The 27,807-nt window shown below is 38.8% G+C and overlaps 1 protein-coding gene across 3 annotated transcripts in view; it reads left to right on the top strand.

Annotated features, from left to right (window-relative positions):
• Nucleotides 1-27,807, top strand: part of Snx1 (sorting nexin 1) — a 99,843-nt gene that overhangs the window by 21,743 nt on the left and 50,293 nt on the right. For all 3 annotated transcript variants that reach the window (XM_070103022.1, XM_070103024.1, XM_070103023.1), the window contains 2 exons: nt 20,073-20,147; nt 23,370-23,549. In XM_070103022.1, coding sequence (XP_069959123.1) covers nt 20,073-20,147; nt 23,370-23,549 — 255 coding nt within the window. The remainder of the gene's footprint in view (nt 1-20,072; nt 20,148-23,369; nt 23,550-27,807) is intronic.

Raw genomic sequence — 27,807 nt, 5'->3', positions numbered from 1 at the left:
TAGAGATGAATGATTTTTGGGACTTTGAGCTGATGGAGTGTGAGAAGGGTAATATTTTATGAAGGGATTCAAGGAGACCGGTTAGCCGGACTTGAGTCCTGGAGGTGCAAAGTACAATGCTTGCACTTTAAAGGAGGGGTCTGGGATATTTGCTGTTTAGAGTGACATCTAAACTGTTGCATCTGTGCGCCTCTGCAAAGACAATAATAGTGTGAATGATGGTGAGTTTTTTTTTTTTTTTTTTTTTTTTCCGGTACTCTCCCAGGTCTTTTCCAAGAGTGGTGACTCGGCCTTGGCTCCCTATCTGGGGAGTATCTCAAGACCTAAGTCTCCCATGGGAGGAGGTACATCTTTGGGACCAAGTGTCCCCAGGCCTAGCCACAGTCCCCGCCCTCACGGGGCTTGCAGGGAGAAGCTAGGCCTCTGGTCTGCCATCTGCCTCGCCCCAAAGGGGCTCGTGGGGATGGCAGTCTTATGAGCTTCAGGTGGTAGCAAGCTCAGGCTATCCCTTGGGTTTTTTTTGTTACTCTGCCTTGGTGGGAGATGGCCAAAGTGTTGAAAAAAAAATATTCGAAAGTATGTATGTATACTACAATTAAAAGATAAATTACAAAATTGTGGAGCAAGAGTATTTATAATTTTTTTTTTTTTACACGGTAGTCTCCCACCGAGGCAGGATGACCCAAAAAGGAAGAAAATCCCCAAAAAGAAAATACTTTCATCATTCAACACTTTCACCACACTCATACATAATCACTGTCTTTGCAGAGGTGCTCAGATATGACAGTTTAAAAGTCAGCCTCGAAACTGCCAATATCGCAAACCCCTCCTTTAAAGTGCAGGCATTGCACTTCCCATTTCCAGGACTCAAGTCCGGCTAACTGGTTTCCCTTCACAAAATATTACCCTACTCGCACTCTAACAGCTTGTCAGGTCCCAAAAACCATTCGTCTCCATTGCTCCTATCTAACACTCTCACATGCTTGCTGGAAGTCCAAGCCCCTCTCCCACAAAACCTTTACCCCCTCCCTCCAACCTTTTTGAGGACAACCCCTACCCTGCCTTCTTTTCCCTTCAAATTTATACGCTTTCCATATTTTGTTTGTAAGTAGTGTTTCAGTCATAAGGTCTGCATTTTTTCTCACTAATGTTAATGGTTGTACTGCATGGGTTAGGTCTATCCTAAGATAGCTGGGATTGTAATCTAGATGTAAATGAAAATAGTATTCCATAACACTGAATAGTGTAGTTACTGTATTCACAGATGTGGCTCATGAGCTAGCTCAAGACAGACCTCTGTTCCATACCATTATTAGTTCATTGTTCCTGGATCCATTAGGCTGATAGCTGTGAGAACATCAGTACTGTGTATATGCTGAATAGATTGCTTCATTGACCCACTGCCTTGCTTTTTAATTTGTAGTTTGTTACTGTAGACTAAAATATTCTTAAATTTACTGTTTAACATTTATGATTTTTAACTATAGCCTAAATTTTTGTTTGCTTTTGAGATTTTGCTTTCAGAATTTGAAGTGCATGAGGTACATGTAATTTAAGGAAATTCACTTTATGGTTTTACCACCATGTGCTGTGCTGTTGCACAGCAACAGTAGACATTTATAGTTATGTTTCCTAAGAACCATGGAGTAATTAGTTTTCCCAAATATTGAGGGGATAACTTTTTTTTTTTTTTTTTGCCACTTTGTTTTCAGATATCTTGAGTGCTTCTCATTGATTTTACACTGGGAGTTGTGTGTGGTGCTATGGTAAAATTTGCTACAGAAATTGAGAAGTGTATATGTGTTTGGGAAGCACTTTCTCTTGGTAGGTTAAGTCTTTATCTACGCATTATGTAATAAGTATAATTAAATCAGATGTATGTATGTACTTGTATTTGAGTATCAGATGGTTGTTGTCTGTTATTTAACAACTTGGTTAAATACCCAAATATTAGATGTTGATCTTGGTCAGGTATGCACATTCTGCAGGCTGCTTTTAACCCTTGAGTGCTACATTTGTGACCCTTGATATATTCTATAAAAAATCATTGAACTTCCACTGAAATGTAACATTGAATATCTTCATTGACTTGACTCAGTTTATAACTATGCATTCTATAGCTTATTAATATTTAGTGATTGGAAAGGTTGTGCATCCTGGTCTAGACAATCATGGTTAAAATAGAAGGCCTAGAAAAATCTTATGTTTGATCCTTTAAGCTTTTATTTTTACAAACTCCCAAAAATAGGAATTTCAGTTGTGAACAGTGATAGTAATGAATGAAATGCTTGAAATATATTGGAAAAAAATTATGAATGCTGATCAGTGGCTCCAGACACAAGTACATTCACTTAGCTGGCAAACCTGCGATGGTGTGGTAGTGGCTCATAGCATGCATTGATGTAAGGTACAGAATATTTGCAGCATCCGGTCATCTTGAATTCATTGTTCTCCCTCTAATTAATCATCTACATATTCTTCAAGAAACATCACTTCTAGTGAGTATGACACCACCACCATCAATTAAGGTAAATAATTTTTACATTTTCTTTTTCATTAACAAGATAGGATAGAGAGAATTGTACAGTATATAGTACAAATAATTTTCTGCAGGACCATGGGATACCCAGTTGGATAAACTTAATATCACCTGCTTCTACTAAATATGTACCTCTTCTTCCTCTGGTATGGTTTTAAAGGTCATTTATTGCCAGAACAACCTCTTATACCTCACTCAGTGCGATGATCACTTTCTGGTGTGCAGGTGCTGGGAGGAGTGTGTGCACTTGACTATCTCCACTTATCAATATGGGCGAGTACAGATAGGAAACTCATCTGTCTCACACTCAGCAGATGGAGGATCAAGTTTCTGCCATGTCTTGGACTAATCCCACAAGGGTTTAACTCTCAACATGAATTAATAAATAAATCCAGTTATCTGAATTTTCTTATTTTCTTGTAGGCTTACCATCTAGCACACTGGTGCAGCTTCATTAAGTTTTCTTCTTTACATATATATACAGTGGACCCCCGCTTAACGATCACCTCCAAATGCGACCAATTATGTAAGTGTATTTATGTAAGTGCGTTTGTACGTGTATGTTTGGGGGTCTGAAATGGACTAATCTACTTCACAATATTCCTTATGGGAAAAAATTCGGTCAGTACTGGCACCTGAACATACTACTGGAATGAAAAAAGTTCGTTAACCGGGGGTCCACTGTATATATATATATATATTTTATTATCACACTGGCCGATTCCCACCAAGGCAGGGTGGCCCGAAAAAGAAAAACTTTCACCATCATTCACTCCATCACTGTCTTGCCAGAAGGGTGCTTTACACTACAGTTTTTAAACTGCAACATTAACACCCCTCCTTCAGAGTGCAGGCACTGTACTTCCCATCTCCAGGACTCAAGTCCGGCCTGCTGGTTTCCCTGAACCCCTTCATAAATGTTACTTTGCTCACACTCCAACAGCACGTCAAGTATTAAAAACCATTTGTCTCCATTCACTCCTATCAAACACGCTCACGCATGCCTGCTGGAAGTCCAAGCCCCTCGCACACAAAACCTCCTTTACCCCCTCCCTCCAACCTTTCCTAGGCCGACCCCTACCCCGCCTTCCTTCCACTACAGACTGATACACTCTTGAAGTTATTCTGTTTCGCTCCATTCTCTCCACATGTCCGAACCACCTCAACAACCCTTCCTCAGCCCTCTGGACAACAGTTTTGGTAATCCCGCACCTCCTCCTAACTTCCAAACTACGAATTCTCTGCATTATATTCACACCACACATTGCTCTCAGACATGACATCTCCACTGCCTCCAGCCTTCTCCTCGCTGCAACATTCATCACCCATGCTTCACACCCATATAAGAGCGTTGGTAAAACTATACTCTCATACATTCCCCTCTTTGCCTCCAAGGACAAAGTTCTTTGTCTCCACAGACTCCTAAGTGCACCACTCACCCTTTTCCCCTCATCAATTCTATGATTCACCTCATCTTTCATAGACCCATCCGCTGACACGTCCACTCCCAAATATCTGAATACATTCACCTCCTCCATACTCTCTCCCTCCTATCTGATATCCAATTTTTCATCACCTAATCTTTTTGTTATCCTCATAACCTTACTCTTTCCTGTATTCACTTTCAATTTTCTTCTTTTGCACACCCTACCAAATTCATCCACCAATCTCTGCAACTTCTCTTCAGAATCTCCCAAGAGCACAGTGTCATCAGCAAAGAGCAACTGTGACAACTCCCACTTTGTGTGATTCTTTATCTTTTAACTCCACGCCTCTTGCCAAGACCCTCGCATTTACTTCTCTAAATGGCCAAACCACCTCAACAACCCCTCTTCAGCCCTCTGTCTAATACTATTAGTAACTCCACACCACCTCCTAATTTCCACACTCCGAATTCTCTGCATAATATTTACACCACACATTGCCCTTAGGCAGGACATCTCCACTGCTTCCAGCCTCCTCCTCACTGTAGCATTTACAACCCAAGCTTCACACCCATGTAAGAGTGTTGGTACCACTATGCTTTCATACATTCTCTTCTTTGCCTCCATAGTTGTCGTGCCGAATAGGTAAAATTGGTCAATTAGCAAGAACTCATTTAAAATTAAGTCCTTTCTAAGATTTTCTCTTATGCAGTGGACCCTCTAATTTTGTGATTAATCCATTCCAGAGAGTCTGCCGAAAGGCGAAATTCATGAAAATCGAAACCATTTTCCCTGTAAGAAATAAAGTAAATCCAAATAATCAGTTTCAGACACCCAAAAGTATTAAGCAACCACCCAGGGAAGTACTACCGTCCTGCCAGATGACTGTGAAACAGAAACCTGTAACTCTTTTGCATGATGGTAGGATTGCTGGCTTTCTTTTTCTGTCTCATAAACACGCTAGATAGCAGGGATATCTTGCTACTCCTACTTACACTTTGGTCACACTTCACAGACACGCACATGCATATATATATATATATATATATATATATATATATACATACATCTAGGTTTTTCTCCTTTTTCTAAATAGCTCTTGTTCTTCATTTCTTCTATTGCCCATGGGGAAGTGGAAAAGAATCTTTCCTCCGTAAGCCATGCGTGTCGTATGAGGCGACTAAAATGCTGGGAGCAATGGGCTAGTAACCCCTTCTCCTGTAGACATTTACTAAAAAAGAGAAGAAAAACTTTATAAAACTGGGATGCTTGAATGTGCGTGGATGTAGTGCGGATGACAAGAAACAGATGATTGCTGATGTTATGAATGAAAAGAAGTTGGATGTCCTGGCCCTAAGCGAAACAAAGCTGAAGGGGGTAGGGGAGTTTCGGTGGGGGGAAATAAATGGGATTAAATCTGGAGTATCTGAGAGAGTTAGAGCAAAGGAAGGGGTAGCAGTAATGTTGAGGGATCAGTTATGGAAGGAGAAAAGAGAATATGAATATGTAAATTCAAGAATTATGTGGATTAAAGTAAAGGTTGGATGCGAAAAGTGGGTCATAATAAGCGTGTATGCACCTGGAGAAGAGAGGAATGCAGAGGAGAGAGAGAGATTTTGGGAGATGTTAGTGAATGTATAGGAGCCTTTGAACCAAGTGAGAGAGAAATTGTGGTAGTGGACCTGAATTGCTAAAGTAGGAGAAACTTTTAGAGAGGGTGTGGTAGGTAAGTTTGGGGTGCCAGGTGTAAATGATAATGGGAGCCCTTTGATTGAACTTTGTATAGAAAGGGGTTTAGTTATAGGTAATACATATTTTAAGAAAAAGAGGATAAATAAGTATACAAGATATGATGTAGGGCAAAATGACAGTAGTTTGTTGGATTATGTATTGGTAGATAAAAGACTGTTGAGTGGACTTCAGGATGTACATGTTTATAGAGGGGCCACAGATATGTCAGATCACTTTCTAGTTGTAGCTACACTGAGAGTAAAAGGTAGATGGGATACAAGGAGAATAGAAGCATCAGGGAAGAGAGAGGTGAAGGTTTATAAACTAAAAGAGGAGGCAGTTAGGGTAAGATATAAACAGCTATTGGAGGATAGATGGGCTAATGAGAGCATAGGCAATGGGGTCGAAGAGGTATGGGGTAGGTTTAAAAATGTAGTGTTAGTGTTCAGCAGAAGTTTGTGGTTACAGGAAAGTGGGTGCGGGAGGGAAGAGGAGCGATTGGTGGAATGATGATGTAGAGAGAGTAGTAAGGGAGAAAAAGTTAGCATATGAGAAGTTTTTACAAAGTAGAAGTGATGCAAGGAGGGAAGAGTATATGGAGAAAAAGAGAGAGGTTAAGAGAGTGGTGAAGCAATGTAAAAAGAGAGAAATGAGAGAGTGGGTGAGATGTTATCAACAAATTTTGTTGAAAATAAGAAAAAGTTTTGGAGTGAGATTAACAAGTTAAGGAAGCCTAGAGAACAAATGGATTTGTCAGTTAAAAATAGGAGAGGAGAGTTATTAAATGGAGAGTTAGAGGTATTGGGAAGATGGAGGGAATATTTTGAGGAATTGTTAAATGTTGATGAAGATAGGGAAGCTGTGATTTCGTGTATAGGGCAAGGAGGAATAACATCTTGTAGGAGTGAGGAAGAGCCAGTTGTGAGTGTGGGGGAAGTTCGTGAGGCAGTAGGTAAAATGAAAGGGGGTAAGGCAGCCGGGATTGATGGGATAAAGATAGAAATGTTAAAAGCAGGTGGGGATATAGTTTTGGAGTGATTGGTGCAATTATTTAATAAATGTATGGAAGAGGGTAAGGTACCTAGGGATTGGCAGAGAACATGCATAGTTCCTTTGTATAAAGACAAAGGGGACAAAAGAGAGTGCAAAAATTATAGGGGGATAAGTCTGTTGAGTATACCTGGTAAAGTTTATGGTAGAGTTATTATTGAAAGAATTAAGAGTAAGACGGAGAATAGGATAGCAGATGAACAAGGAGGCTTTAGGAAAGGTAGGGGGTGTGTGGACCAGGTGTTTACAGTGAAACATATAAGTGAACAGTATTTACATAAGGCTAAAGAGGTCTTTGTGGCATTTATGGATTTGGAAAAGGCATATGACAGGGTGGATAGGGGGGCAATGTGGCAGATGTTGCAGGTGTATGGTGTAGGAGGTAGGTTACTGAAAGCAGTGAAGAGTTTTTACGAGGATAGTGAGGCTCAAGTTAGAGTATGTAGGAAAGAGGGAAATTATTTCCCAGTAAAAATAGGCCTTAGACAAGGATGTGTGATGTCACCGTGGTTGTTTAATATATTTATAGATGGGGTTGTAAGAGAAGTAAATGCGAGGGTCTTGGAAAGAGGCGTGGAGTTAAAAGATAAAGAATCACACATAAAGTGGGAGTTGTCACAGTTGCTCTTTGCTGATGACACTGTGCTCTTGGGAGATTCTGAAGAGAAGTTGCAGAGATTGGTGGATGAATTTGGTAGGGTGTGCAAAAGAAGAAAATTAAAAGTGAATACAGGAAAGAGTAAGGTTATGAGGATAACAAAAAGATTAGGTGATGAAAGATTGGATATCAGATTGGAGGGAGAGAGTGTGAAGGAGGTGAATGTATTTAGATATTTGGGAGTGGACGTGTCAGTGGATGGGTCTATGAAAGATGAGGCGAATCATAGAATTGATGAGGGGAAAAGGGTGAGTGGTGCACTTAGGAGTCTGTGGAGATAAAGAACTTTGTCCTTGGAGGCAAAGAGGGGAATGTATGAGAGTATAGTTTTACCAACGCTCTTATATGGGTGTGAAGCATGGGTGATGAATGTTGCAGCGAGGAGAAGGCTGGAGGCAGTGGAGATGTCATGTCTGAGGGCAATGTGTGGTGTGAATATAATGCAGAGAATTCGTAGTTTGGAAGTTAGGAGGAGGTGCGGGATTACCAAAACTGTTGTCCAGAGGGCTGAGGAAGGGTTGTTGAGGTGGTTCGGACATGTAGAGAGAATGGAGCGAAACAGAGTGACTTCAAGAGTGTATCAGTCTGTAGTGGAAGGAAGGCGGGGTAGGGGTCGGCCTAGGAAAGGTTGGAGGGAGGGGGTAAAGGAGGTTTTGTGTGCGAGGGGCTTGGACTTCCAGCAGGCATGCGTGAGCGTGTTTGATAGGAGTGAATGGAGACATATGGTTTTTAATACTTGATGTGCTGTTGGAGTGTGAGCAAAGTAACATTTATGAAGGGGTTCAGGGAAACCGGCAGGCCGGACTTGAGTCCTGGAGATGGGAAGTACAGTGCCTGCACTCTGAAGGAGGGGTGTTAATGTTGCAGTTTAAAAACTGTAGTGTAAAGCACCCTTCTGGCAAGACAGTGATGGAGTGAATGATGGTGAAAGTTTTTCTTTTTCGAGCCACCCTGCCTTGGTGGGAATCGGCCAGTGTGATAAAAAAAAAATATACAGAAAAGAATAACAAATCAATATAAAGTAATAATAAAATGTATAAATTAACATTTAACATTACACTTACTTTTATTGAAGATTGTTGTTGGTGTATGACAGATGGGGAGGAGGGGAGAGGGAGGCAAGTTTATTGTTTGGAGATAGGACAATATGTTTCAGTATAACGCTAATATCAACTCTGTGGCTTATTTATCTATCACAATTCATTTAATGTGACATAATAAACAATATTTATAACATAGAAACATGATATATACTCTAAAATGAATAAAATATGTGATTATGTATGACTAGTGGTGGTTCTTTGTTGTTGTTGGTTTAGCAGGGTCACTGGCAGCATAAGCCATATACATGTAGTGGTGGCAGTGGCGGCTGTATTGTCAGTGGCCCTGTATACCTCCAGTAACATTGGAGGAGTTAAGTTTCATGTCGTCCTTTTTCTATCGCTTAATCGCTTACCTAACTTGCTACACTGTAAATGCTACACTTTGTCACTGGCTGGAACTATAACCTTTGATGAAAATTAAGACACTTGTGCAACATCTGGTTATCTTTGTAGATGTTTTGCCATCCAGTGGCTTTATCAATACAGATTCTTGGACATAATTAGAAAACAAAAGAACTATATACAAAAGATGAGGTAATCATTCCCTCAGCCTTGGAGGTGGTGTTTACAGCACCATGGTTGTAGAGATTCTGAAGCACAGGTAAGGAGACTGGCGCTTATATAGGCGTCGGTGAATAGGGATGTGTAGCAGACGAGGGCATAGTCACTGGTAGGCGGGATTCCCCCTATTCACTGATGCCTATATAAGCACCAGTCTCCTTACCTATGCTTCAGAATCTCTTCAACCATGGTGCTGTAAACACCACCTCCAAGGCTGAGGGACTGATTACCTCATGTTTTGTATATAGTTCTTTTGTTTTCTAATTATGTCCAAGAATCTGTATTGAAAAAGCCACTGGATTTCGAAACTTTCATCTTGTCGGCATTGTATACCTGTCTTGCACAACTATAACCTTTGACTCTTGCTGCTTTAGTATTGTACATATCATAGAATCACTAAATCACTGAAGAAGGCACATTCTCCCCTCTTTTCCTCCTTCACTTTGGTACTTTGCTATGATTTCTTGCTCTAATTCTATTGTGTTTCTTACCTTCTTTACCAAAGGGCTGGCACTAGGAGCTTTCTTTTGGCCCATGGTAGCTTATTTAACAGTTGCAAGCCCAAAAAATAGTGGATTATGTAATGTTTCTATGAACACTGGGGGGTGATGCTCACTTGCTGACAAGCAATGCCAGACTGACTCTTGTGGGAGGCTTTGTGTGCGTGGAGCCACTGGGATCCGTACCGAACAGCCGCCGAATTTAGAGGGAAGTCATGAAAATAGAGGCTATATTTTGAGGAAAAAAGTTGCTGATAATCAAAATTCACAAAAATAGAGCCTCATGAAATTAGAGGGTCCACTGTATGTTTAAAGATATTTTTTTCATTTATGTTATGTAAAAATTAATAATTTTGTACCAAAAGAACCTTAGAAAACTTAGCTAACCTTATTATAACAAGCACAATTTAATTTAGCCTAATCTAACTAAATATATTTTAAATAACTTTACAATAATTTAATAATAAGCAAACACAATGCAATATTTTTTATTTAGGTTAAGAATGATTTATGTTAAATTAATTCATACACAAATTTTCGCTTGCCTTATTCGGCAAAAAGAGTGTTAATATTTAAGCCAAAATCGTGAGTTTTACCTATTCAGCATGACATGTATATGTATGCATATGTAATTTATTTTTCTTTTTGCATGATGAGAATGCCTCTACTCATAGTCTTTAAACATTTAATATTGGTGTATGTTACTGAAAGTAGCAAGGAGCTAATAACCCTTTCTCCTGTATACATACATTACTAAATTTGAAAAGAGAAACTTAAGTTTTTCTTTTTAGGTCACCCTGCCTCTGTGGGATATGACTGATTCTTCGAAAAAAAAAATGTTACTGAAAGGTTCAAATTGTTATTGAACTATATAGGTGCCAACTTTCATACTGGGTTGAGATTATAGATGGGGATTTGTGATCACCCAGTGAATGACTCTTCTAATTATTAGATTTATTTAAATGTTTTTTAAGTCTGTATTTTAGCATTGCTCTTGGAAAACTTCATGTATGATACATTAAGGTTATATAACATACTCTGGTTCCACTAGAAGTTCCCAACTAATGAATGTGTTACAATCATAAGCTCTGATAACCAGGGTGTCTTGTACCCAGAATCAGTTTCTTCAAGGGAGTTTGATCAAAGTCAAAAAGAGCATATTTATCCAGCAAATTACCATACGTTGTCTTTTTTTAAATAATTAATAATACAATGAGCTACAGTTGTATACACAGCCATGTTATGTAAACTACTCTAGTAGCAAAACTGGACATACACAGGATAGGCTGGCTTCACTCATCTAAACTGCTGTATTAGCAGTACATGTAATATGTACTTGACAGTTTGATGTCATTCACATAAGCCAGTGTGATTTATTAAATATTGTCCTGTATAAAGTTCTTCATTATTCTCTACAAAAAAAATAAGAGCCCACCCCCCATATGCACAAAATAAGCATATTAAAAATAAATAATTTTTTTTAAATTGAATGTTTGCAATTGCTGATCAGTATTCATAAAATTTTAATTTGTATCTACAGGCTTGGTTTGTAAGTATAGATGTTTGTGAGTGGTGATCCTCCTGTATATATTAGTGTGTGGAAGAAATCACAATACAACACAAGATTGCAAATATGTAAAAATATCAGTGAAAATAGGAAATAAAGCCCAAGTGCTGTCATGTTCTTTACTCATGTACATCTTCCTCTGATGATGTGTCTATGCACATGAAAGCACTCAGGCTTTATACAGTGGACCCCCGCTTAACTATCACCTCCCAGTGCGACCAATTATGTAAGTGTATTTATGTAAGTGCGTTTGTATGTGTATGTTTGGGGGTCTGAAATGGACTAATCTACTTCACAATATTCCTTATGGGAACAAATTCGGTCAGTACTGGCACCTGAACATACTTCTGGAATGAAGAAATATCGTTAACCGGGGGTCCACTGTATTTCTGTTTTCATTGTAGTATTTTTACATGTTAGAGCAGTGGTCCTCAACCTTCCTACACAAGTCTGCCACATTTGATGGTCACATGTGTGATGAGGGCTGCACGGTTTGGTTGATACTGTGCAGTGTGGAAACTACATAAAAGTGAATTTATAATTTCATGTGAGGGCTGCATCCATTTTCTAGTAGGGCCACCTGTGGCCTGCGGGCCACAGGTTGGGGACCCCTGTGTTAGACTGTCTGGTTTGTTAGTGGCAGTTACTCCTGTTTACATGGCAGATTAGATAAATTAGATAAATGTTGCAGTTAGTGCTTCTGTCATATGAAATTAATGTGTAGGCTCATCATTGATATGGTAAAGTGTAAATAATGATCATGCCCTAGCTAAGATGTAGTAATATGAGCTCCATGTAGAAGGGCTAGGGTGGGGGAGGGGGTTGTGTTGATGCTGGTGAAGGGCTCTTAATCCAAGGAATTGATGTATCCAGTTGTCCATTTACTGTGTGACACTTATGAACTTAGCATTTCCTGTGATTGTAGCAGTACTGTAGTAATTGTATGAGATGCTGGCTGCTGTATACTCTTGAGTTGTGCTCTTACTTGTTCTCTTGCTTCCTCTTTCTTCCTCTTTCTCTTGCTTCCTCTTTCTCTTGCTTCCTCTTGCTCTCTTGCTTTTCTTTTGCTCTTGCTCTCTTGCTTTTCTCTTGCTCTTTCTCTTGTTTTTTTTCTTCCTTTTTCTTTCTTCCTTTGTCTCTCTAACTTGGCACACTAGGTCAGCTGAAACATATTTCCTAACAGAAATACAGTTGAGTGTCAAGACATTATCTAGTCATATTTCCAGGGATGTCACACAATGCAAGAGTTTCACCTCTAGTCCAGCAACTGAGTCATCATTTATCAAAGCATCTATATTTAAATTTAATAATAAATAATGCAGTAACAATGAACCCTTGCCTTGACAGGCAATAAGGGGGAGGGAGAGTCTGTTATACAATTTGTTCGTTAAATTCAAATTATGAGATTGTTTTCCATTATTGTATCAATGAAATATACATAGTTCTGGTTAATGTGGACTTTTTCCATTAAGTCTGATAATAGATTTACCCAGCAGACAGCAAGAGTAACTGGCAGTTCTGATTTCTCGAACACTGCCTGTAAAATCTGAAATCAGTTTACCCAGTGGACAAAAACGATAATTAACAATTGTTGATTTAACTGCTATTTTATATATCCTCATGTTGTCCAGCCCCAGATTTTCTGTCAGATCCAAAATTCATTAAATCTGGTTGTGTTAAGTGAAGGTTTTACTGTAATGAGGTAAACTGTTAATCAGCTGTCCATGAGATAATTCCCTAGGGTGAAATAATACACAAAACATTACAAGTCTTTACTAATAATATTTTGCTTAAGAGAAGCTTTACGAGGCTGTTTTTTTCTCCTTTCATCCACTTGTCAGAGTGCTAAGTAAGTTTATTTAAGTACAGGTACACAAATACAGTTATCATACATAGCAACATGTGTAAGTTACCTAGGATAATCCAAAATAAATCAGTGACTTACATACAAATTAAATTTTTTTATTTTTTTTTGCATAATATTCAGTGTGTGATTTACATGTTATAAAATATTGTTGAGCACAAAGAAAACCACTAACATGACTGAGCAGTTCTGGTAGACCAATATTAATGTTTAAACTGTTAAAAACTAGACATAGGTTATGCAGTGGTAAATTTTAATTATTCATTATTTTACATTATTACAAAAAAGAGGTAGCAAAAAAAAAAAAAATGTTACAATTAGTACAGTTTACAGTAAAGTCTAGACTTAGTATATAATTAATGTCACTTGAGTATCAGTACAGTTTGAGTAATGTAATCCATTACAATGACAAGTACAGTGATACAGGTTTCAAATGATGAACTGGTCATTTACAGATAAATTTTATCAGTCAGTGACTTGCAGAATGGTTGCATTAAGGTGGTGAAATTCATACCTGAGAATTTACAATTAATGGCTGTAACCTTTATGGGAGACTTAATAGATGCTCTTTAACAATATTAGTGAAGGCGTTGGCAGATGGGGAACTTTCGGCATTTTCAGGCAATTAGTTCCTAATTTTTGTTTTTTTTATTTGTATGGGTTTTTTCTAAAGTTAAATCATACATGTGGAATACCATAGATACTTGTTCCTTGCATTGTGTCCATGCTTTGTGTTGCAGCTCTCCAGGTAAAATTTAAGCTCTGGGTTAATGTCTAAACTGAATGTCGTGTAGATGTAGCACACACAGGAAACTGTGAATATTTTGTACTCTCAGCAAATTAAAATTTTTAACAAGGTGTGTTACCTTAGGTCTGCAAGAGTAATGTGGAACTCTAAGAGTGCTGAGGTATTGAGTTGCTGAGGGCACAAAGACTTGTCTAGAATTTTGTTCCGATAAATTACATCTAACTGGTTAATTCACTCTTGAAGTAGGAAGCAGAAGGTTCCCATAACCATGCCCACCTCTAGTGTCTCTTGCTTGATCTTGTTTGTATAAGTAACTAAGACTCATCAGACTCCTCTTGCTTGATTGCTGCATGTTGTACTTCATCCCAACCCCAAACACACACTCCTGTGGTATCTGTTCTCTACCTGCATCAGTCTCATAATTTCATTTTAATAATTATTCACATTGTTTAATATTTTAGTTTTAAGATGAAATATCAGTATTCGTATGGTGTTAATTTATTTATTGTAATAAAGTTCGTCCTTACAGTAGTTCTCTTACACCAGATATATCAGCATTGTCCTGCCTTTTCTGTTAAGTCACTTGAGCCTTGTTAATAAATTTGTACTTTTGTTTATTAAGCATCATTGGTACTAATCATTTTCTCCGATACCATCCGAGGAGGAAAGTTAGCATAGATATCATGAGTGCTGCTGCTTTCAACCTAGGGATGTGATGCTCATTGCTGGTACTGTTCTGAAGTAGTTGTTACATTGTGCCTTTTCACAACACATTTATACATGAATGTGCCTCTTAACTTGCTAGTACAGTACCACTAATAGGTTAAAAAATCTTATACGGTAAGCAGTTATTATTATTATCCATTTATGTACAGACATACTCCTAGACAAGGAAGAGGATGCAGTTAGGTATAATTTTCTGCTTTAGATTTGGTTGTATTGAGCAGCATAAGGTGTGCAATATTGTCATAAATTTGTCATTATGCAAGAATAGATAACACACACATTTCTTTTATTGCTTAATTATTGAACCAATTTTAAATGGTCAGTGTTATGCTTTGTAGAGAGTTTTTTTTTCTTCTTTTTTTCAAATACAGTATATTGTTTCTTAATACAATGCAACAAAATAGTTAGAACCTATAGACTTCTTGACTATAATAAAATGTTTATTTTTTATGTCAAACAATGTAGTTTAAATAAATTAATAAAAAGATAGGCACAAAAGAAAACCAATAATTCTGCAATGCATTTTGGGCAAGAAATGAAAGTACCAAAAATTTAATTACATTTGGAATAATTGGTGTTTCTAATTTTCTTTATGGTATTTAAGACATGAATTTAGTGTGTTTTTTAAGTCAGATCAAAGTCAAATTTTATTTTTAAGAATTGCAGTGTTTTGATTCATTTCTGGGAGTGCATTTTGTTGTGTAATATAATTAAAGCTCTTGTCATGCCTAGCATTTTGGGCAGACTAAAATACTAATACACGTATTTGGATGAGGATTGTAATAAGTAATTTAGGTTTGTGATATAATTCATCATGAATGATTTCTATGTAGTATAATTGTAGTATAATTGTAGTATAATTGAAAGGTGAAGAGAGTGGTGAGAGAGTGCAAAAGGAGAGCAGATGAAAGAGTGGGAGAGGCACTGTCAAGAAATTTTAATGAAAATAAGAAAAAATTTTGGAGTGAGTTAAACAAGTTAAGAAAGCCTAGGGAAAGTATGGATTTGTCAGTTAAAAACAGAGTAGGGGAGTTAGTAGATGGGGAGAGGGAGGTATTAGGTAGATGGCGAGAATATTTTGAGGAACTTTTAAATGTTAAGGAAGAAAGGGAGGCAGTAATTTCATGCACTGGCCAGGGAGGTATACCATCTTTTAGGAGTGAAGAAGAGCAGAATGTAAGTGTGGTGGAGGTACGTGAGGCATTACGTAGAATGAAAGGGGGTAAAGCAGCTGGAACTGATGGGATCATGACAGAAATGTTAAAAGCAGGGGGGGATATAGTGTTGGAGTGGTTGGTACTTTTGTTTAATAAATGTATGAAAGAGGGGAAAGTACCTAGGGATTGGCGGAGAGCATGTATAGTCCCTTTATATAAAGGGAAAGGGGACAAAAGAGATTGTAAAAATTATAGAGGAATAAGTTTACTGAGTATACCAGGAAAAGTATACGGTAGGGTTATAATTGAAAGAATTAGAGGTAAGACAGAATGTAGAATTGCGGACGAGCAAGGAGGCTTCAGAGTGGGTAGGGGATGTGTAGATCAAGTGTTTACATTGAAACACATATGTGAACAGTATTTAGATAAAGGTAGGGAAGTTTTTATTGCATTTATGGATTTAGAAAAGGCATATGATAGAGTGGATAGAGGAGCAATGTGGCAGATGTTGCAAGTATATGGAATAGGTGGTAAGTTACTAAATGCTGTAAAGAGCTTTTATGAGGATAGTGAGGCTCAGGTTAGGGTGTGTAGAAGAGAGGGAGAATACTTCCCGGTAAAAGTAGGTCTTAGACAGGGATGTGTAATGTCACCATGTTGTTTAATATATTTATAGATGGGGTTGTAAAAGAAGTAAATGCTAGGGTGTTCGGGAGAGGGGTGGGATTAAATTATGGGGAATCAAATTCAAAATGGGAATTGACACAGTTACTTTTTGCTGATGATACTGTGCTTATGGGAGATTCTAAAGAAAAATTACAAAGGTTAGTGGATGAGTTTGAGAATGTGTGTAAAGGTAGAAAGTTGAAAGTCAACATAGAAAAGAGTAAGGTGATGAGGGTATCAAATGATTTAGATAAAGAAAAATTGGATATCAAATTGGGGAGGAGGAGTATGGAAGAAGTGAATGTTTTCAGATACTTGGGAGTTGACGTGTCGGCGGATGGATTTATGAAGGATGAGGTTAATCATAGAATTGATGAGGGAAAAAAGGTGAGTGGTGCGTTGAGGTATATGTGGAGTCAAAAAACGTTATCTATGGAGGCAAAGAAGGGAATGTATGAAAGTATAGTAGTACCAACACTCTTATATGGATGTGAAGCTTGGGTGGTAAATGCAGCAGCGAGGAGACGGTTGGAGGCAGTGGAGATGTCCTGTCTAAGGGCAATGTGTGGTGTAAATATTATGCAGAAAATTCGGAGTGTGGAAATTAGGAGAAGGTGTGGAGTTAATAAAAACATTAGTCAGAGGGCAGAAGAGGGGTTGTTGAGGTGGTTTGGTCATTTAGAGAGAATGGATCAAAGTAGAATGACATGGAAATCATATAAATCTATAGGGGAAGGAAAGAGGGGTAGGGGTCGTCTTCGAAAGGGTTGGAAAGAGGGGGTAAAGGAGGTTTTGTGGGTTAGGGGCTTGGACTTCCAGCAAGCATGCATGAGCGTGTTAGATAGGAGTGAATGGAGACGAATGATACTTGGGACCTGACGATCTGTTGGAGTGTGAGCAGGGTAATATTTAGTGAAGGGATTCAGGGAAACCGGTTATTTTCATATAGTCGGACTTGAGTCCTGGAAGTGGGAAGTACAATGCCTGCACTTTAAAGGAGTGGTTTGGGATATTGGCAGTTTGGAGGGATATGTTGTGTATCTCTATACGTATATGCTTCTAAACTGTTGTATTCTGAGCACCTCTGCAAAAGCAGTGATAATGTGTGAGTGTGGTGAAAGTGTTGAATGATGATGAAAGTATTTTCTTTTTGGGGATTTTCTTTCTTTTTTTTTTTTGGGTCACCCTGCCTCGGTGGGAGACGGCCGACTTGTTGAAAAAAAAATAATTGATTAGATTAGGGGTTCCCAACCTGGGGTGCATGCACCCCCAGGGGATGTGTGGTGACATTTCAGCTTACTTTTTTGAGTTCAGTAAGTTCACCCGCAGTACTGTACAGCTTCTCCTCACTTTACAATGGAGTTCCATTCCTAAGACCACGTCGTTAAACGAATTCACCGCTAAGTCAGGAGCACACTATAATGGTAGTAGGTTTGTGTCAACCATCTTTGATATTGTTTTAATGTCACCTTTACACCATTTATAACATTTCTGGTATATTTTTAAATGTTTATACAGTAGTGTACTGTATACGTATTGTAATAAACAGAATAGAGGAAATCAGCTCTAACATGTATCATTTAGGTGTGCATACTGGTCAGAGAGCCCGTTGTAAGTCCTGGGCGTCGGTAAACGAGCACGTCGCTAAGTGAGGAGAGGCTATATTTGGTTCAATTTGACTTACAAAATTAGAAATTTGACTTTATCTTCAAATGTGATATTACTTTTGTAGGTGGTGCAACATTCATTAAACTTTTTTTTTCCTATGGGTGCAGAACATAAAAAAAGGTTGGGAATCCCTGGATTAGATTAGAGTGGGGAGGTATCGGCTGAATACATTAGTTGTATGTATAAAATGTGACTGATAGTGTAAATGTTTGTCAGTGATATTTTTTAAAATGGTTTTGAAGGAATTGGATCAATTTTTTTTTTAATCCTTCACGTAGGTTGCATCATATTGTGGACAATTTGATTTGTATGGATGATTCAACTCTCATTGATTCATACGTGGGGAATGTTGGAGGTATATATTGTGTGATGTCCCTGTAATCTATTGCAGCTCTCCAGGAATTGTTGACTCATGGTTAATATTTTTATTGCATGGTCTGTATTTGTAATGTAGATAAGACACTTGTAGAACACTTTCAAATATTTATTGTGGAAACATTTTGCCAGCCATTGGCTTCTTCAGTCCACTGTTTCTCTGCCTTGTACTGAAGAAGTCACTGGCTAGCAAAATATTTCCACAAAGATTTGCAAGTGTTGCAAAAGTGCGGATACTTGGTACTTCCAGGAGGTTCAGCACCTTGAATGTTAAGAGGGAAGGTGGTGGGTGTACTGTTTGGAATCAGGTTAAGTGATTGCTCCCAAGGCAGATTTTTATTGGATTGTGTGTTGGTTTTATATGATTTGTTATTGTAGTTCCCCCTTGCACATATGGTGTACCAAAGATGAGGTAAAGGTTGATTATAGTAGTACAGAGTAAGTAGTGTTAACTGTGGTACATAATGTATTCTGGAAAAAGTGCCCACTGTTTTGGAAACTTTTTTTTAGTTATGTGTTATTTTGTTTAAGTTTATTTGCTGTCAGATTAGAGCCAAGAATTTTTCTTCAGCTTGTCTTTTTAAATATCTAAGTACTAGTAGGTTGGTAGACAGCAGCCGCCCAGGGAGGTACTAACATCCTGCTTAGTGAGTGAAAACGAAAGCCTGTAATTGTTTTACATGATGGTAGGATTGCTGGTGCTTTTTTTCTTTCTCATAAACATGCAAGATTTCAGGTATGTCTTCTTATGTACATCTACTTAAACTTTGGTCACACTACACATGCATGTACAAGCATATATATACACGCACACCTCTGGGTTTTCTTCTCTCTCCTTATTAGTTCTTGTTCTTATTTCCTCTTATCTCCACGAGGAAGTGGAACAGAATTCTTTCTCCGTAAGCCATGCGTGTCATAAGAGTCAACTAAAATGATGGGAGCAAGGGGCTAGTAACCCCTTCTCCTGTATACATTATTAAAGTTAAAAAGACAAACTTTCGTTTTTCTTTTTAGGCCACCTTACCTCGGTGGGAAACGGCCGATTTGTTGAAAGAAGAATTCTTTAAATGTGTGTGTTATTGAACTTCATGTCTAGTTGCATATTGTTAGCTCAGTTCCCTAACATTATATAGCAAGTCTTATCAGTGTGTGTTATTTTGTCAAACCCAGTCTATACCCTTTTTAGTTCAACATTGGCTGTGTTGAGGTCAACAATGTTCTTCATCTAGAGTTAGTAGAAGTGGTAGCTCAGATAGTTTCTGGTTGTCAGACTTTATGTTAAGGTATAGTTTCAACAGTGATGTATGCCAGTGTACATTTTCTCAAGGACTGGTGAAAGTCTTTTGGTCCAAGGATTTTGAACTACTCTCCCCTTCCTCTGTTCAAACTTGATTACCTCCCATTCTGCAGGTCCTGTATGGTCCTCATGGGTTTAGTGCTTCCCCATGAATATAACAATTGATTGCATAAATCAAGAAGCTTGGACACAGTGAGTTCTACTCTTGTACTTAAAAATCGTTTTTTGTTTCAGAATGCATCTTTCAGACATCATAGTTTAAACTAGGAACTTTGTACGAGTTATACAGGCTACTTTAGACGATGACTGATGTCTGCTTAAGGTCATAAATTTAAGGTCACAAAAATTTCTAAGCTGTAAAACTTAGTTACCCCTATGATTGGTAAATTTTGACCAAATAAGGTCTCCCTTTTGTCAATATAATTTTTGTCTTGCCAGGAGGTGTCACTAGAGGAGGAACCAGATGGGGTATTGTTTGACAGTGCCTCCACACCTAAGTTACAGCTTAACCAGGTTTGTAAAGATGATCCTTCCACTCTTGCTCAGTGTTCTCTTTACACCCCCTCTGGAGTTTACAAATTATCTGAAGTATGGAAAAAACAATTAGATATGTATAGATATACAAATGCAGACAGGCAGTCATAGCAATGCAAGACAAGACATGGGGGATGGAAATCTTCAGCTCAGTTACTTTCACAAGTCTCCATGCATCATCAGGAGCTATACAATGTTGCAAGAGTAGCAATAAGAAGAATGAGGGAAAGTTTTCTCATAGTAGGGTGACAACAGCCAGCTGGCTGTTGTCACCACACTACCTTATTCTGAAAACTTTCAATCATTCCTCATGTTACTACTCTTGCAACATTACATAGCTCCTCATGATGCATGGAGACTTGTGAAAGTAACTGAGCTGAAGATTTCCACCCCTCATGGCTTGTCTTGCATTGTATAGATAAATATATAGGTGGGTGATATGCTGAAGGTCAGTATAGTGGAACCTCGGTTTTCATATGCTCTGGTTTGTATGTAAAACTTTAGTTATTCTCTATAAAATGTATTTTTTGTTAATATTTTTGAGTGTCTGGAATGAATTAATTGGATTTACATTATTTCTCATGGGAAATATTGCTTCAGTTTTCATGCGATTCGGGTTTTCGTCAGACTTGTTTTTGAACAGATTAATCACAAAAACCGAGATTCCACTGTAATAGAATTAATGCTTATTAAAAGAGGAGCTTTAATCAGTGCATTTAAGTTAATTTTTTTGTTTGAAAGATATCCCCCCCCCCTAAAAAAAAAAAGTTATTGGGAAGTCAGTTGTGTCCAACATTTTATAAAACGTGTACAATCAGACACCAGGATGAATTGGAAAATGTTTGTCCTGGGACATTGAGGAAGGTCGTGTATGTTTTTTAAAAAACTTATCAGTATACAGTGGACCCCCGCTTAACAATCACCTCCTAATGTGACCAATTATGTAAGTATATTTATATAAGTGCGTTTGTACGTGTATGTTTGGGGGTCTGAAATGGACTAATCTACTTCACAATATTCCTTATGGGAACAAATTCGGTCAGTACTGGCACCTGAACATACTTCTGGAATGAAAAAATATCGTTAATCGGGGGTCCACTGTATATTACCCAGGTTTATGCCATAAGTGTTTACTAGGCAGCTGGTGAGTTGCTCTTCTTCCCTCCCACACCCACTTTCCTGTAACCACAAACTTCTGCTGAACACACTTAACACTACATTCTTAAATAGAACCCAGATCTCTTCAACCTCATTGCCTATACTCTTACTAGCTCATGTTTCTTCCAATACTTGTTTATATCTTACCCTAACTGCCTCTTCCTTTAGTTTATAAACTTCACCTCTCTCTCACTTGCTGATTCCATTCTCCTTGTATCTCATCTTACCTTACCAAGAATGGGTATAATTGAAAACTGCTGTATTAGCGAAACACTGTAAAGTGAAGTGCTGTAAAGCAGGGCCTGCATGAAATGAGAAATGGAAAGTTCAGAGACTTTTGAAATTCAGGAGGTGATGTGTGAAGGAGGTCATGCTGAGAGGATAGCATGTGGAAAGGTATCCTGGACTGCTATCAAGGTGTGATTTGAAAGAAGAGGAAATACAAGCCACTGGTTAGAGGAGGTGAAAGCAAGGTCAAGTCAGGTGGGGTGAAAGTCTCAGGGTGGGGTCAGGTGGGGTGAAAAACAGTCGGGTCATGTCATGTAACTTGTGTTCTTAGAAATTAGAGCAACATCCCCCAGTGAAAAGCAGGGGTGCCATGAGCACACTTAGAGAAACACAGTTACTGTCTGGGTCCTAAGACTCTTCAACAGCCTCCCACAATTCATAAGGGGAATTAAGAATAGACCCCTGGTTGCCTTCAGGAGGGAACCGGACAGTTAGTACCTAATCAGCTAGGCTGTGGTTCGTACGTTAGATTGCGTGTGGCCAGCAGTAACAGCCTGGTGGATCATGCCTGGTCAAGGACTGGCCACGGGGACATCGACCCTCGGAACAATCTCCAGGATAACTGGGAAAGGCAAGAATTGACAGAAATAAAGTTGGGACTGAAATAGTCTTAACTTTCCTCATCAAATTGTTGGTTATTTGTGAATTGTCCAAGCCACAGTACTTTTCTTTTTTCCAGCAGTTTCCTACGTGAGCTTAGGATTTCTATGGGTGACTGAAATATAGTGTATGAGGTGCTATCAAAAAGTTCCCGGAATCAAATTTCCGTATGCTTCCTGACTGAAATAGTATAGTAGTGCTGCAGATCATGCTGTACAGTACACTCCTGTGTGATGTAGCATGGTGAGTTTGTGTGGGCTGTCATTCCAATAAGGTTAGACTATCTTTATAATGTCAGTGTGTTGCCACTTTTTTGCACAGCAGAATGGAATCTTTGAAAGAACAGTGTGTTTGTGTGTGAAATTCTGTTTCAAGCTCGGTAAAACAGGTAGCAAAACTTGCAAAAATCTTCAAGCATTATGGGATGAGGGAAAGGGTCAAACACAGTGTTTTGAATGGTTTTCTTGATTCAAAGCAGGACAAATGTCAGAGGATGAACACACTGGTCATCCATCAATATTAAAAACAAATGCCAACATTGAAAAAGTGTGGAAGTTTATTCAAGAAGATTCTTGTCAAAGTATCCAAGACAATGTGATTGCTGTGGGAATTTTTTTACAATTCATGTCAAAGCATTTTGACTGAAAATTTGAACATGAGGCAAGTAGCTGTGAAAATTGTTCTCTGCTGCTTGACTCTGGACCAACGTTTTCTGGCCAAAAACATGGTCTTTCCCCACACTTCCTACTTCACAAATTAGCCCCCTGTGACTTCTTTCTCTTCCCCAAAATAAAAATGGCACTCAAGAGGGCAGTGTTTTAACAATGTGGAGGAAATTCAAGCAAAAATCATAGGCCATGCTTCATGATGGTAAGAAAGGTTCCAGAAATGTTTAGAGAAGTGGCAGAGGCACTGGGATCAGTGTATAGCCTTTCAAGGAGAGTACTTCCAGGGAGACGACTGTGCATTTTTTTCATGGCAGTCCAGGAACTTCTTTATTATATCTTGTATATAATAGGGTAAAGGAAGACTACTGTAATAAATCTGATGTTACTTTGCTTTGCAGTGGAGGAATTATACATAATTGTAATTACTAGCTACACCATATAAAAATGTTGTGTTAAGGGTCACAGTATCTTAATACATTTCCTACAGGATCCTACTGAGCACTCATTGCCAGCCTCCAGTATTTTGCCACCTGTGGGTGCTCCATTAACCCCTCCAGTGGTTCCAGTCACACCAACAACCACACCAAATCTTACTCCAAGCATTACTCCGGCAGCTCCTACTCCTGTAACACCAGTGACTGTGTCCTCCAGACCATCATCTGATCAGGTAATAATTCTGCAGATTCACAAACTAGTTATTATGGTATTCAGTTTTGTGAGACTTGCTTGCCTCTACTTCCACAACAGGGTTGGTTTTAGGTAAACCATCTCACGCTTATAAATTCAGTGTCTTACGTCTATTCACCAGTCTAGGGATTTGGTAAATAAAAAATGTAAAATGCACCTATATTTAATCAGCAGTCATCGAGAAAGCACGTGTGAATGTGTTAGGTAGGAGTGAGTAGAGACAAGTGGTTTTTATGAAATGATGTGCTGTTGGAGTGTGAGCAAAGTAACATTTATGAAAGGATTCAGGAAAATTGGTTAGCCAGATTTGAGTCGTGGAGGTGGGAAGTACAGTACCTGCACTCTGAAAGAGGGGTGGGGATGTTTGATGTTTTGAACTGTAGTATTGGTGCCCCCTCTGGCAAGACAGTGATGGAGTGTGATGGTGAACATGTCTCTTCTTTTTTTAGGTCACCCTACCTGGTTACAAATTTGTCCTGTATGTCAAGTGTAAGCTACTCAACATACATATTATAATTTTTCCAAGTCCAACATTGGACTAATAATATAAAAGATATTATTCTTTCACTGAGGCAGGGTGACCCAGAAAGAAAAACAAAAGTTTCTCCTTTTAACTTTAGTAATGTATACAGGAGAAGGGGTTACTAGCCCCTTGCTCCTGGCATTTTAGTTGCCTCTTACGACACGCATGGCTTACGGAGGAAGAATTCTGTTCCACTTCCCCATGGAGATAAGAAGAAGTAAACAAGAACAAGAACTAGTAAGAAAAATAAAAGAGAACCCAGAGGGGTGTGTATATATATGCTTGTTGATAAATTAGACACATGTGCAACTCTTGGGTATCTTTATTAAGGAAACGTTTCACCACACAGTGGCTTCATCAGTCCATAAACAGGAAAAACTTGAACAGGAGGAGAATGAGGTAATCAGTCCCTCAACCTTGAGCCGATGTGGTCAGTCCATCAATCTTGAATAGAATACGGCATATGAGCGGAGAAGCAGCTTATAAACCGTAGGCAGGAGAGGTGCAGCAGTCGTTGGTGGTGTCACATTGGCCCAGTGTGGAAGTAGGTCGTGCCCAAGGGTTAGGCAAGCGAAGAATTCCCAAGTATTAAGATCCCAAGAAGTTGCAGTGTCTGACAGGATTGTAGATGAATGGTTCACAGAACCGACACGGTTTATAAGCTGCTTCTCCGCTCATATGCCGTATTCTGTTCAAGATTGATGGACTGACCACATCGACTCAAGGTTGAGGGACTGATTACCTCATTCCCCTCCTGTTCTTCAAGTTTCTCCTGTGTATGGACTGATGAAGCCACTGTATGGCAAAACGTTTCCTTAATAAAGATACCCAAGAGTTGCACATGTGTCTAATTTATCAATGTGTCGGTTCTGTGAACCAGCAAGACATGTACAGTGGAACCTAAAATTTCGAACATATCACTTATCAAACTCTTCGAAAATCGACTGCTTTTTTCGAACCAACTTTGTCCCTATTATCGAACTCGCCCCTATTTTTGAACCACCGGGTACCGGACCTGTCGGCCAGCCCACTCTGTCTGTGTCCCCGCGTAGGCGCCTTGAGCCAGTTTGGCTTTGTTGATGCTTGAGTGAACACTAACCTGTGCTCTCATTCAAACAGTTTACGATTAATTCATTGTGTTTAGTGCTTGTGGGACTGTGAAATAAGGTACCATGGGCCCAAAGAAACTTGCTAGTGGTACCCCTGTGGTAAAGAAAGTGAGAAACACCATAGATGTGAAGAAGGAAATAATACAGAAGTATGAGAATGGTGTGAAACTTGTTGAGCTTGCCAGGACGTATGGGAAAAACAAGTCGACCATCACTTCTATCCTGGTAAAGAAAGAACAAATCAAGGAAGCTGATGTTACAAAAGGTGTTAATATGCTAACCAAAAAAAGATCACAGACAGTTGATCAGGTTGAGTTGCTGTTGCTGGTGTGGATCAAGGATAAAGAGATGGCAGGTGATAGTGTTTCAGAGATGATTTTATGTGAAAAGTTCAGTGACAAAACCATGTCCCATTTTAGAGAAATCTTAGAGGTGCCAGAAACAGAGGACTGTGGACAGTTACTTTGTAAGACAGGGGTCCAGTGACTGAAGCTGGTCCTAGTGGCATTAAAAGACAGAGAAGGGAAGTAACCCCAGAGAGGGCTTTGATACCTAAAGTCCTTATGGAGGGGGATTTCCCTTCCAAACACTAACCCCAACTCCCTCTCTCCTCCTTATCTTCCAGATGCCATCACCAATCTTCAATAAAGGCAAGTAAAAATGTTACTTTATATGTTTATATGTGTCAAGTTCTATGAACAGAAATGTTACAGTGGAACTAAAATTTCGAACAATCCTATCAAATCTTGAAGAGATGCTTTCAACAAGTCCTAATCAACTGTAGTTTTGAACCAGTCCTACCTTCGCCACACTTGTCTTGCCCACGAGCTGATTGTTATGATGCTTGAGTGAACACTAACCTGTCCTCATTCAAACAGTTACATATTCATTGTGTTTAGACTTGTGGATGTGAAATGGTACATGCCAAAGAAACTACTATTGTCTTGGTAAGAAATGTGAAACACCATAGATGTGAAGAAGGAAATAATACAATATGAGAATGGTGCTGAAACTTTTGAGCTTGCCAGCGTATGGAACAATGCCATTCACTTCTATCCTGGAAAGAAAAGAACAAATCAAGAAGCTGTGCTTATCCAAAAGTGTTAGTATGACTAAAAAATACAGGACAGTTGATCCCAGGTTGAGTTGCTGTTGCTGGGTGGATCAGGATAAGATGGCAGGATAGTGTTTCAAGATGATTTTATGTGAAAGTTCAGTGACAAAACCTTTTCCATTTTGAAAATCTTAGAGATGCCTAGAAACAGAGGACTGTGGACAGTATACTTGTAAGCAGGTCCAGTATGAACAGGCATGAAAAACAGAGAGAGTAACCAGAGGGCTTTGATACCTAAAGTCACTATGGAGGTTTCCTTAACCTAACAACTCTCTCTCCTCTATCTTCCAGATGCATCACAATCTTCAATTAGGATAAAAATTCTTTATATGTTTTTATTATCACACAGCGCCCACCAGGCAGTGCCCAAAACTCACCATACATTCACTCCATCATGTTTGCAGAGGGTCCTACAGCTACGTTTTTAAATGCTAACAGTTACCCCTTTACCTTCAAGAGGACTGATTCCCATCTCAGAACTCAAGTGCCTGCGGTTCTAATCTTCATAAATGTATGTAAACATCAACAGAGCAAGTAAAAACCATTTGTCTCATTCACCATCAACACGCCAGCAGCCTGCTGGAAGTCAAGCTTGACAAAACCTCACCCTCCAACCCTCAGGCGAAGCTACCGCCTTCTTCACTACAGACTGATACACTTACATTCTGTTTGCTCCATTCTCTACATGTCGACACCTCAACAACCTTCCTCAGCACTCTGACACAGTTGTATCGACTCATTCAACTACAATTTCGCAATATTACACTCACATTCCTCAGACATGTACATCTCATGCCTCAGCCTTCTTCGCAGAAGATCATACACGCTTCAACCCATAAAGGCGTTGGAAAAATCTCATCATTCCTTGCCTCCAGACAAGTTCTTTGTCTCCAATCCTAGGCACCTCCTCTTCCTCATATTATGATCACCTCATCTTTCATAGACCCATTCGCTGACTCACTCCCAATATCGAATCTTCACCTCCTACATACTCTCTCCTCAATCTGATATTCAATCTTTCATCACTAATCTGTTATCCTATAACACTACTTTCCTTTTACTTTAAAAAGTCATGTAATGTACAGATGTATGTTAAAAGTTTATAGCAGAACATTGTTTACTCAAATTAATACGAAGAGATCCCCAAATTATGAAGGAGATGCTCTCCCAAAAGTTAACAACTTGAGTGTTTGAATCTATTCCTCCCCCTCCCATTCTCTAGATTTGTTATAATCAGAGATGTGTTCCCAAACTATAATATTCTGTATCTGACTTTAATGGCAAATTATATAAAAACAACAGTATTGTGCTGTGGCCATAAATTTGTTGTAAATGCTGTTTAAGGGTAAATATAATACTACCCTCTGCTCCTTATTTAAATTGCCATATGCAATGCCAAGTTGCCTTGGATACCCTGAAAAAAGTAAGAATAAACCTGAAGATACTGTAGCCTTGAATCTCAAACTGTTGAGTAGACTAAACAAATAAGCAA

This window comes from Cherax quadricarinatus, chromosome 84 (assembly GCF_038502225.1).
Source record: "Cherax quadricarinatus isolate ZL_2023a chromosome 84, ASM3850222v1, whole genome shotgun sequence".
NCBI lineage: Eukaryota > Metazoa > Arthropoda > Malacostraca > Decapoda > Parastacidae > Cherax > Cherax quadricarinatus.
Note: the sequence above shows the minus strand (reverse complement) of the source record. Positions and strands in the feature narration are given on the sequence as shown.